At 40.7% G+C, this 13,094-nt stretch overlaps 1 protein-coding gene across 2 annotated transcripts; it reads right to left on the bottom strand.

Moving 5' to 3' along the window:
• Positions 1 to 36: 36 nt before the first annotated feature.
• On the bottom strand, positions 37 to 12,590 carry agbl5 (AGBL carboxypeptidase 5). 2 transcript variants are annotated; one of them, XR_003296372.1, is made up of 17 exons: positions 12,348 to 12,590; positions 10,976 to 11,269; positions 10,664 to 10,835; positions 10,357 to 10,523; positions 10,049 to 10,226; positions 9,719 to 9,897; positions 8,550 to 9,081; positions 8,216 to 8,385; positions 7,813 to 7,948; positions 6,515 to 6,732; positions 6,190 to 6,392; positions 5,360 to 5,536; positions 2,207 to 2,337; positions 2,014 to 2,066; positions 1,612 to 1,791; positions 1,310 to 1,440; positions 37 to 1,210 (listed from the first exon to the last, which is right to left on the bottom strand). XR_003296372.1 is itself a non-coding variant. In XM_026319439.1 (17 exons), the coding sequence occupies exons 2-17, from the start codon at positions 11,188 to 11,190 to the stop codon at positions 1,133 to 1,135; spliced, it is 2,907 nt and encodes a 968-aa protein (XP_026175224.1). In that variant the 5' UTR covers positions 11,191 to 11,269; positions 12,348 to 12,590; the 3' UTR covers positions 37 to 1,132. The 2 variants fall into 2 exon arrangements, 1 of the variants encoding a protein (XP_026175224.1); XM_026319439.1 differs by having other exon boundaries at positions 1,625 to 1,791.
• Positions 12,591 to 13,094: the final 504 nt, after the last annotated feature.

Raw genomic sequence — 13,094 nt, 5'->3', positions numbered from 1 at the left:
TGAAGCTGTTCTACATACATACAGATACAAGTCGTCTGAGGTGTTTAACTTTTGATTTTATTTCAACTTCATTTATTTATACTTCAAGTATTTTTCAAGTTCCAGCACAGTATTATGTCAGTCCTGTAATTAATTGGTATCAACACTGTCATAGCAGTTAGCTTACCTAAAATATTTACATTATATGAATATATAAGGTAATAAAAGAGTGCTCAGGAGGAAAATGCTCTAAAGGAATGTGACAGGAAAAGTATATTCAATACAAATATATTGTCTATCAGTATCAACCCACCCTTGGACTTTTTCATGTTTTAAGTTGATTCACAATGGATTCAATTCTCCTACAGTATACTGTAGTATTATCACCTTCCAATTCAATGTATAGAGACACTTAAAAACAAATACAATTAATGTAACATTTTAAGTATTTTAAACATTGTAACTGTTATATATTGTCACTTGCATGGTAAAATTTGACAATTTTACACTTTAGTTGTTTTTCTGTCAATCAGTGTGGTAAAAACGTGAAACGGTCCAAAAGAAGGTGAACACTTTCTATGTTGAGTTTTATGCAAAACACAAACAACTTCTGGAATAATTAAACACTTCTCTTACATATTGCTAAACCCACAAAGGAGATTGTAAAGGTGCTGTTGTGCTTGTCAGTCAATAAATGTCAACCCTGTGCTCTAATAGTACAAGTGGCTGACTGTTGAACCATGTGGTATAGTTACAGTATATTTAGTGCATCAGCAGTATTGGTCATTCACACATTTGACATCTTTTAGGGATGGAGTAGCAGAAGGAACGGACTGAAGTTACAAAAGCATATGTGAGGTATAATAATGGGATATGAAATGTTAAGCAGTAGTTCAAGTGTATAGGCCTTGAACTGTTTGAAAACTTGGACAGGTAATGTGTGTGCCTCTTCCCTACCTCAGCCACTGCTGTGACTGAGCAAGGCACTTAACCCAGAGCTGTTCCAGTAGAACTGTTCTATCATGTAGTCCTAATAATCCTCCAGTGACAACAATATGTCCTTGGTTTAAATGATTTAGATCACAATACATTAATTAACACCACATTAAGTAAATATAAATGCAAATAAAGCAACTCCCCTTTAGTGCAGGGCCTAGGCTTCTCCACACAGGGTCACTGTCTCACACATTTTCACAGGCTGCAGAAAAGGCATTGATACAGATTCCTCGGCCTTTGAAAACAACAGGGTGAAGTCATTGGATTCATTCAGGGGTCATATATGCAATGTTATATTAATGCTAGTTGACACAAAGTGTGTATCTGTTCTCACCTGTTGCTGTGTTTCATCCGTCTCTGGTGCAGTTTCTATGATAGGATTTCCTTTGTAGTGTAAACTGTCTGTGCTTGTCTTCATTAGTGTTTTAGAGGCCAGTTGTATGACACCCTCCTTCCCTGATACACCTATATAGTGAAATGAAATTGATTTGTACTGTGTGTAAGTGCAGTTTACATACTGCAAAAACTGAACTCAAACAGCATTAATACACAGCCTGTAAGAAATTTTCCAGCAAAGGAAAATATACTGGGAACAACTCAAATTCAAAATATGTGATGAGTTATGAGGCTAAATACCACAGCAACATGCCTGGTCGAATCAGCTTCCAGACCTTCATAGTGGCCGACTCATCTTTTACTTCACGAGAGGATGGATTGTTGCTCTGAGGGGATGTCTTACTGTGACGTGTGGGAGGGGTGTCAGTTGACCCCGTCCTCCGGATGGGGATGTGACACATATGAGACTGCAGCTCACACCTGCACAGGCATACAAGAGGCTAACATTTTCACAGATCATGGAGAAATCACAGACTATGTCCATAATATAAAATGTTCCAGGGGGACAATCGTATTTTCAGAATTTTCTTGAATACTGTAATATATTTTGCTCACGGATTTCATTATTCCTGACTTTTGACCCTTGTTGACTGCTTTGGCTTAAAATGTTCTCTGAGATTTCCCATACAAAACTGGACTCACTTGCTAAATTTGATGGATGAAAGGATGTGTTCAGGCCCCAACTCTTTAGCAGTCTGTGACAGATGGAGACATTACAATGAGATTTAATATACCAAGCATATGCTGTGTATAGGATATATAACAGAACAAACTTGTAATTAAGGGGGAAGAGGAGAATTTGCTCTCTGTGAGTGAGCCAGTAAGGTCAGCTAACCTCTGTGGGGTGATGAGTGATCGTGAGAGATCGGCAACCTCTCCCCACACGCCCAGAACGCATGGGGAAAGGCATTCTGGACCAACCCGCTGAACTGGATCCACCAGCCTGAATGTCTGGACAGCTGAGGCCTGTTGATCAGATGAAAGGACATTGAAAACAAGGAACAGAGAGAAGAGAGGAGAAACAGTAGGTGTCAAATGAGAAACACAACATTCAAAAGGTGGACATTTATTTTTGATATTTAGAAACGTGCATGCACAGCTAAATGTTAATGTGATAGAACTACACATTAAAATGATTCTGTACCCAGAGTTTTTACTTTTAAGCACACTGGTTTGTCACCAAGCACATGCCACATAGAAGCTGATAAACCGCTTGTACACACACCCAGTCAATAGAGATTAGAGGACTCACACAGAAGTTGATTCACGAAGGGATAGTTTTTATTCCAGAGGTTAAACAGAGAGGCGGTAAAAGACAGCAGGACATTCAAGAAGGTGATATTCTTAAAGATGTTACACAGACAAACACTTAACAATAGTCTGCATTGAAGATTAGCACCACGTTGAAGGAAACTGCAAAATTCTCATAAGGAGAATACAACGGAAGGATCAGGTGAAATGTGACTATGCACACAGTGTGTCTTCACCTAAAGATTTTTTTGTCATTTTGCATGAAGACACTTGCTTCAGGTTTGAAACACCAAACAGGACATCAAAGTTCACAGTGAGAAAGCAGAATAAAACTACAGGGCACCCTGCCAATTCATCAGGGCACTTATCAAAACTGAAAGCTCATAATACAGCTTTCCCATTGTGCTGAATGCAGCAGGCACAGGCTACAAGAAAATTATCATCATGGTGACATTGAAGGAGCAATTTGTAACACTTTCATGCCTCTATAGTGCAAAATGACCAAATTTTTTTCGAGGGTTGAAAGTTTCACACCCAATAACTTATTTCTTTTCAAAGACCTGAGATTCCTCTTTCAGGCCTATACTCCTTATTTGGATTAATTCTATATATGTAATAGAGGATTGCAAGATGATTGGTAATATAAGTTTTTGTTTGATATCTGCTCTATTTGGTTAGCTTTTTCTTCAGTGAAACGCCTAGAAAAAGTCCTAAATTTGCCCCTTTAACTTAAAATGTCTAAATAGTTATATGGCCAAACTGTAGTTATATATGTGTAGTTTTATGTTTAATGGTACAGTGTTTTAGGCCTGTATATTCAAAAAGCTACTTAATTATAAATGTGTCCTATTTTTCCTTCTTTGTTGCATCTTATAAGGGAATGTTTGTCCACATTAAGGACAAAGCAGTTTCAGTATAATTTAGGTTTTCTGGTAAAAAGGATGAGCAGAGATTCCTAGACCTACTGTTACCACATAGCAAGGCACACCATATCTACAATGTCGCACGACACTGAAACAGACAGCAGCTACAGCGAGGCAAGGCCAGATATTCTGCAAGCTATTTTGACCCAGCTAATCGATGGTATGGTTTATCTGCTGCTCCTAAACCTCACCAGATCACAGACACTGCACATGTGCATTTTCAGTGCATTTAAAATGGGTGGTCCTAAACAAAGACCACCATCAAGTATTCAGACGGTAGCACACAAAACTGAATTACAAGAAAATGACAGAACTCCACAATTGAGCTATGAGGCTTAGATACAGACCAAAACAACAAGGTAATTCTCACCTCTGCTAATCACAATATATTAACTTTGACCATCAACAGCCTACTACACACCTGTCAAATTCAATTTACTCAAGGAAACACACAAATGTACTTGAATAAATAACGCTCAATGTCTTCATTGTTTGATGATATACAATAAAATAATAACATTTAAAAACTCTACACTCTATTTACACCAAACCCAAGAGTGGAATTATTAAAAATTAACACTTGCCAACTTTGACTTAGTCACACAATTGGAACAAAGAAATATATGAAATTGCTTCTTGACAAAGGTTTCTGGCAGTAGGCTACTCTCTGAATATCACTGTCAGGACCAAGGTCTGACACTGGAATGACACAGGTTTCATAACACAGACAGAGTCAGTGTCTTGCAGACGAAATTAAACAATAGCCGTGATTTTCAGTCACTAGAAATTAAATTTAGGCTACAGAATGGTCAGCTCTACTCTGAACCAACTCCAAAGAGAATTATAATTGGACTTTGATCAGTCGGTGACTTGCAATGTTTGAAATATTACAGGTTACAATAAAAATACTGTGAAAAAGGAACAAAAGATCAGAAGGTACTTTAAACGGTTTTACAGAACTAGAAGCCACAATGTTTAGTTTAGTTCTGCAAATGCCACTTCTTAAAAATTAAATAGATAAAAAATTAAAGTGCACAATGGCATAAGTAAAATCTATTATAATATAAAAATTGGCAGCACTGGCTATTTCCCAAACAGCACAGTCAAATGGTAACTCCTCTTAGCTTATTACTTGCATAGAGGCTGAAAAATAGATTTATGTATTATAATCCATTAGTGTAAGATTTGCAATATCACATCCTCCTAATATCTACTACACTATACACATCATTGGAGACAATGGACATTACGTAGCCAAGCAACCATCTCTGTCTGCTGAACTACACACACTAACTGATCTGCTTTGTTTAGCAAAGTTTAGCCACAACAATTATGTCACAGGAATGAGTGTAACCAAGTGCTTGATTTAAAGTTGGTAATGAAAGGGAAAACATTTATCAACACATTTCAGTTTTAACTGATTTTTGAGGGACAATTATGTTCTCAACATGATATTTATTCTAAAGTGCAAATACTGTAGATAAGATAAATGTAATTATGTAGATATGTGCAAAAGGAAAAATTATAAATATGTGAGAGAAGTTAAAAGATAGCACCCATGATGTTTCAGAGTCTCTGTCTGTCTGTCTGTCTGTCACACACACACACACACACACACAAGCACGCACGCACAGACTCTCACGAGTTGAGTTTAGATTAGGTTCAGTCCTGGCTGGGCCCAGTTGGAGTGTTGGTGGCCGATGGCAGGCTCTGGAGGAGCAGGGGGCTCAGTTTGGAGAGCAGACCAGGGCGGGGCAGAGCCTGCAGGGAGGGGAGCAAGGTGGAGAGGCTGGGGGGCTGGAGGGAGTACAGACCTGTCATACTGACGGAGGCTGGGAGGGGACAGGACCCTGATGCACATACTGAGGAAGACGAGGAGGAGGACGAGGAAGGGGGTGAGAGTGGGGGGCAGGAGGGTGTGTGGCTGTTGCTGGGAGACCGCAGGATGGAGCGGTGCTGGTGGGGGCGTCTCTTCTCCTGAGGCTTAGCGTCTACAGAGAGGGAGACACATGCACACAGGCTCAGAGACATGCAGGGCACAAACATACAGTTTGAGCAGTGTTTTGAGAGCCATGTACTGAGGCAAGCCAGATGTTAAAATGTTTCTAGTAAGCCAACTGAAAAATCTGAAAAAATTGGGGCCAGGTTGAAACTGATGTTAATATATTTCAAGACTTTTTTCACCGAAGGAACCATTTTGATTATAGTGCCTTGGAACATGGCTCATGTTTCATCCTCAGTGAGGTTAGGGCCAACGCTGAAGGTCACAAAATAAATGCGCAGATAGGTGCAGCAGGTGGGGTGATGCTAAGGTCATGCAGGGGTCATACATGGGTCAGCTGAAGTTACATGGTACTGATATCCAGGATATTAACCATTTGTTTTCTAAAATCAAGGTAATCTCAAGCCCTGGACTGATTTTACATCACCACAAAAGTAAACACAAAGCCAACTGTCACACATCAACCACTCATTAGGCTTTCTTAGCAACTCCAACAGCAGTGAGCAAGGATGGCAGCAAGGAAGGCAGACTCTAAAAGACAAAATATGTTATGTTGAGAGAAAACGAGAAAGCAGCAGGAGCACCAAATGAGAGGTGAATGCCAACCAGAAACACAGGCAGATGGTTGACAGATCAGCTTACCCCTGACTGGCCCGAGTGACTTGTTGCCTCCACGTCCACCGGTGTGCAAGTTGTTGTGCTGTGTGTGAGTTCGGGTTGGGGGGCAGCCAAAAGTAAAGCTTGGGGAGCTGTGCATCTTCCGGGAGGGTGTCTGGCTGCTGCTACTTTGGCTGTTGCAGCGAACACGGCTGAGAGTGTTCTCTGATGCCGAGCCAGACAGACAGCTGCTCCAAAAACCAAGACAGACACAAATCAGATGACCCAAAGCTTTTGTGGGAAGAAGAAACTAAAGGCAGTGAAGTGTGATGTCCCTTTGGGTTTTACAAAGAGATGTGTGTGAACTCACTTGTTGAAGCTCTTTGGCGGCGATGCCTTGCTGCCGCTGTGGTGTATTCTTGGTGGAGGCTGAGCGTGTATGTGTGTGTTGAGCCCTTTGGTGTTGCGGACATGCTTCAGGATCCAGGCTCGGAGATTTGTCAGGCAGCTGTGCTCGGACAGCACCAGCCGTGGCCATGGGTTGCACTCTGCCATGTCCAGAGCTGAGATAGCCACAGCACGGCCCACCTGATACACATGAGCTCCATTTATTTCAGAACGGCTTTCTGGCACAAATTTGATTAGAAAACACAGTATACAACAAAACTAAAGATTCGTCTGTGCATTCTCACTACAAAAGATTCAACACTGTATTACAGGCGTGGCCAATCCTGGTCCTCGAGAGCTACTGCAGTAGGGTAGGGATAGTGGCCTTTGAGGGACAGGGTTAGCCACCCTTGCTGTATCATCTTACAATGAGTGGTTAAGTTGAAGTAAAAACCTTATAATTAAAAAGAAGGTTTGACAGACTACAAGAAAAACACAGGCCTCAAAGTAAGACCAGGCATTTTTTGGTCAGGTCAAACCAAAATAAATGAGTCTGGATCAGATGGAGTCCAGCATGTTTGGTGTGGTCTTGGCCTCAACTACAACAGTGATTGCATAGTGTTAGCCATGAAACATAGTAGGAGCGTGCAAAAGTACAACAAAAGATAACATTTAATATGGCACTCTGAATGAAGTTTGTATAACCAAATTGAGTTTGAATTCCTCCTGTGCTGGTGAGCACATAAAGCAACAAGGTCTCTTCAGGAGTGATGCTCATCTTTTCTGTAGCAATGAGGTTTACAAGAGGATAGGTTGCTACCCCGAAGCCCAACCTTTTTGTGCAGGGTATTACGAGGTGGTCTCCTATCCAAGAACTAACAAGGCCTGACTTTGCTTGCCTCCCGAGGGCAGACAAGATTGTCTGAAAAGCTTCCAAAACATTAGTGACCTACACTGTGGTCCCTGAATGCCTCCACAGCAGAAACATGTTGGACACAATGTATGCACCATGTGCTGTATTAAGGCATACTCAATTACAGATTGATCTAAGAGGGTGTGCTGGTAAGTGATCTGCTTAGTTTTGTGCCATTATCAAATATCATTTAAACATTAAAACCATCCAGCAAATATGCAACAAACTGGCATGGCTGATCATCAGCTGATGACAAGGAATCAGTAGCTTGAGTCATAATGTGTTGCTCATTCATATTCCCATAAAACCTGCAACTTAATTCCTGTATGAAGAAGATACTTCCAAACAAACAACTCAAGTCTTCCTACCTGTTCAAATATTTCTGGAGTGTATTTTGGGGGAAATGATGGAGGTGGAGGGGGAGTTGCTCGTCCGTTGTCATGGCAAGCAGGTGGGATGGTGTTCATGGTTTTTCCTGTGTTGTAGTTGCACTCCAAAGTGTAGCTGTTTAGAAGGCAACAGAAGCAGTCAAATTTGATAGAAGAAAACCTGACTCATATGAACTGTTTTCTTCAATCAAACTTGACTAAAAATACTTTTAAAAAAGCAACTGAAGCAAGAGTGTGTGCAATAACTGATACTTGAGTTTTTGAAAACAATACTTTTGACTGATTAAAACTAGAAGAAAAATACATTAAAAAGTTGCCATGTGATATCTGAACTACACTGAACATCAGCTGTTGAAGTGGTGTGTATCCATTGACATTTGACCTGTGAAGCAGCCCTATGGCCTTGTAAATTGCCACCCGCCCGCTGCCTTCTTTAGACTGGCCATCTCTCTTGTCTCGAGCATACATGTTTTTCTCAGTAAAGTTACATCCCAGGAAATCAAAGTGGGCAGAGTTCACAGCTATCAGTCTTGGATACAGCATGTTCTCTACCTGCAGGGAGACAAAACACAGTGCACAGAAGCTAAATTATTGGTAACAAAAGTTTTTGTACTCCATTTGCCGTGGCTTACATATAGGGATAAACAAATTTGTCAATTACCAGTACAATACAACAATACAGCAAAGGATAGATAAGTAAATTTAATAATTTTTACCTGCTGACTCTCGTCAGGAAGGCTATTTCCATACATGAAACACCCACGTTTGGAGGCATGGCCATGTAAGTCCACATAATATGCCACACCCCCTTCCTGGGGGGGAATAGGTACCTGTTCTTCTGTCTGTGGGACTGTAACATCTACAGTAACAGGAGCAACCGTTTCTGCAGAGCTCGATGAGCTGCTCTGGTTCCCCTTCCCCATCTCTGCACTGACCCAGGCATTTTCTTCCATAACCATGGGAACTTCTGGCTGTGCAGGATTTGCATCCTTCTCTGCATTTCTTTGATTCAAAGTGACCTCAATGACAGTGAGGGGAGAGGTCTGATGTTGATTAGGGGGTTTGATGCTAAGGGGTGGGATCTGTGTTTGTGTAGGGCTGTCTGTATGAGTACTGGATTGTGTACTGTGCAAGCCGTTGTGTGTGTGGTGGTAAAGCAACAGTGTTTTGGCTGCATAGATGGATGGGTGGAGCTCAGGGCTGGGGTTCAGGTATTGTCTGTTCAAGTTCACACCCCTGGAATCAGTCCTGCATAAAGGCAGATTACCATTATTTAACACTGATGGCAAAACTTAGCACTTTTCCTCTATAAGAACAACTGGACATCAGCTCCACATTTAGTATAATCCTGGCTATTCTGGCATACTTGTACCCTGGTATTTGTCACTGTTTACTGACAAATCATTTTAAAACATCATTTTGTGACACAAGGTTATGCACGTTTAACCTACATTTGTTGAAAGGGTTACCATGTGTCATTTCACCTGGTTCTTCTATCCTCGTCCTGACAATCTGTGTGTTTACATGCACTTAAGTAACCAAATTAGAGGTGGCTTTCTTTAGTAACCTGACTTTTTGAATGCCATGTGCTGTGCTCTAGGGTGAGCCATATGATGACATAACAAACTAGCTTTGTGACAACAATGGCAGATCAATGTAGGTTCACAGTACATGACCTTGCCCTACTGGTAGTATTTTTCAAAAAGATTAGTGTTGACATATATGCACCACGCATAATTATTACTTAGAAAAAACTCTTATGTGTATGCCATGTGTCTAATGTAAAACATGTAATCACGAGACAAGACCTTAGGCTATACTGATCTGACTGACTGATGGTACACTTGTGAGGATGATACATGAAACAGAAACGTGAAAATCTTACCTGTAGTGCCCCCGGACAACCCCATCTGGGTTAAGCATGGGAATGAGCTTGAACACAAACATGTTACGAAGCGCATGAGCACGTGGGTCATCTTTTCTTAGGATAAAGTTTAAGAAACCGTTGAACACAAACGATGAGGGTGTTTCTCCTGGGTGCACCCGACTGCTGAGAAAAAATACCTGCAAACACACAAACACACATAGGTCATTGTTTAACTGCACTATTTTGACGTTATTAGGTGATTTCACATCACCTGCAGCCATTAAAACACATTAGGTGTGTTATTACGAAACAGAATACCGACTGTGTCTATGTGTGACTGAGTTATACCCTTTTGCAAGAGAAGCGGTGTGGTCTTGGAGTGTTAGTGTCAGGAAACAGCTTAGGGAGACGAGGTTCTCTCTCCTCTTGAATTCCGCTGCAGTTGGTCACAGTGAGCAGGTCCACCCTGTTGCCATCCAGGGAATAGCACAGCAGCTCCCTATGGTAATAAACACTGCCTGGTGCACTAGTAGCAGTCAAGGAGAGATTGTGAGAAAAGTTGGTAGAAAAGAGAGGGGCATAATTAACAGTCAAATACATTATAGGTTATTTTACTTACAAAGCAGTATGTGAGTTAGGTTGGCATTGCATTCTACCTGCTTGGACTGAGTTGAGCAGCATTGGGGTAGCTCTCATCCAACTGCTGCAGCATCTCCTGGCATTCACTATAAGAAAATGGGTAGCAGAAGGAGAAGTAGGTGGTTGCCCCTCGCACCTCCAACAACCGGTGAGTGAATGAGAGAATAAACTGGTTGTCTACAATCTGGAAAACAACAGATGAAAGGACAAAGAGACATATTATTAGAAAGATAATAGTAACTCCTAGGAAACCAGACTGAGAGTGCTTTGTCTCAGTGGCTCCCGCTGCCCATGTCTTATGCTATTCTAAGAATGTGTATATACTTCAGATGTGGGTCTTTCTCGAATCCTTTCCCAGCGATTCTTTCCAGGTATAGTGCGAACAAGAGGAGCCATGCCCTGGCTGTAGAGCTTCCTCTGGTTGTTCATATTCATCACGTTAATCTTCAGCACTTTCCCAGGTGATGCACCTCGGACACTGAAGTAAAACCATGATCTGAAAATACAAGCACAATGATTTGGGATGCTGTAAATAATGAAGCTTGGTGTAAAAAGACTGTGCTGCAACAATAAACACATTTATCTAAAGCGAAATATTGGCTATGCCTTTAGCATAAAATACAGGTGTTTTGTTACCTGTTTCCATTCTCATGCTCTGTGCCAGCGCAGTCTGGCTGTGTCCACACATTGAACTCATAATCAGGAACAAGGTTTGACCCTGAGGGGCCACTCCCACCGGAAGCTGTATCAGAAGAAGGGCTAGAGCTGCCCTTCTCCACTTTGTCCACACGTGCCAGGTTCCCTGAGTCAAACTTAGAGCTGAATACTATATTTCCAAAGCGAGCCTCCATGGTTTTGAACTAGGGCCTTTTTGACTTTTCTCCCCTTGAGTCTTCGTGAAGTGTCAGTCAAACATCTGGCATAGACAGTCTATTATGAAATCAGACAAACAAAATTATATTTAGACTGAGATTGAGAAGTGAGATGCTTTTGGTCTTTTGTTTTAAATAAGCTAAAAGAGAATGGGCATGTAGATCAAAAAACACAAAAAAGTGTTGGATGCAGCTTTGTACTGCAGTGACAACTGGGACAGGTCATCGTTAGTTTGGAGTGGAAGAAATCCACTTTCTGTAATCAGAAAAAGAGCATCTGCCTACACTAGCAAAGACCTCCGTTTTTGCTAAATACCTTGTGACCTCTCCTAAAACAACAAATTACTTGCTTAAGCATGCACACTCTCCAAAACAAGTGTCAGCATCCATTCACTTTCACGTTTGATGATACCCATGAATTAGTTAGATCACACATGACTAATCAGAGTAAAAAGTGCTGTAACTGGAAATGACTCAAATTCAAAGCATCTAACTACACTCTGGCCTTACTGGTACAGATATCTTGGAGGCAAATACATCAGTAGCTTGAATACCAGACAAAATGGCGACGTCATGAGGCCGTTAATGGAAATACAACTATGACCAAACTATATACAATATTTTCAGCAGCTCCATCCTTAATGTTTGCTAGATTTCTGTATTCACTGTACATCTAGCTCCAAAATGATGCCTAGCTGCTTGCCTTCCATGTATGCGAACAGGACTGTAGCTCTGTAACGTTACTGTGGGTACAATAATGGCTGCTGTTTGATTTCAATAAGAGCAATAAAAACAACCGCTGAGCGAGAAATGTAACACGGAGCAGATAGGAGGAGTGAAGCGTTACGGTCGGTTCACAAAATGCTTTCGTTAGACGCTATTTCAATTAGGAAATGCCAGCTAATGTTCACTATTATGCTATCTTTACTGGCCAATGTCATACCGTTAGTGTTACACACAGCTATGATGCTAGCCTTGGTTTCTAAGCTACTGAAGCTAACTTGGCCACCAAACCAACAGTCGTCGCTCGAAACGACAGTGTTTTTAACAAATACGCGATTTTTGTCTTTATATTTACCCCTTACATTTTATCAGCACCAAGGCTTTTACATGTAAAGACGAATTATCAGACTTACTGGACTATTTTCGGCCCAGGTCCATTTTTGTTTTCACCGTCTAAATCCTCATTTCGTTGCTCTACTTGCTGCGTTCAGGGTCCTCTGTAAAGCCTGGAAACTTCTCTGTCGCTTATCGTCACTGCCGTAACAGGTAGTAGGATGTTTGTTTATGGACTCGGATCTGGCAAGAATCGTGGTATTAAAACCAGCTGTAAAAATAATAGCATGTAGAAACAGTAAAAAGATAATAAAAGTCATAGTTACATTCATACACACACACAATTTTTACTTACACACTTGACACCAGTCAACTAACCAACGTGTCGGTATTTGTCCTCGTTATGGTGGACCTGTAGTCGAAATACAGACAAGAAAAAAAACCCACATTACGTTTTTAATGTGTGGAGAAAAAAAGTTCTTAATTATTTCATAACATCTAATTATATCTAGAAAACAAAAAGTTTCTATTTTTTTCAAAGTTGCTTAAAATGTAAGTCAAATTGCTTGAATGTTTTTGTTTTTTATTTTTATTTGTAACCCTAGAACTTTCAAAATGAGGTTGAAATTATTAACAATTATTTGTGCTTATTATTATCATCGGTCGTGGCCTATTGATCAGACATCTCAACAAATCTAATATATTTAGCTAGCTAACGCTAAACCTTTAAAAACAATTGACTGGTATGCCAGTTTATCATAACCCTCGAAAATAATTTAAGTGTAGTCCCAAATCAGACGGACTGTTTTAATAACTCTAACAATACA

The sequence above is a fragment of the Mastacembelus armatus genome, chromosome 24, assembly GCF_900324485.2.
Source record: "Mastacembelus armatus chromosome 24, fMasArm1.2, whole genome shotgun sequence".
NCBI lineage: Eukaryota > Metazoa > Chordata > Actinopteri > Synbranchiformes > Mastacembelidae > Mastacembelus > Mastacembelus armatus.
Note: the sequence above shows the minus strand (reverse complement) of the source record. Positions and strands in the feature narration are given on the sequence as shown.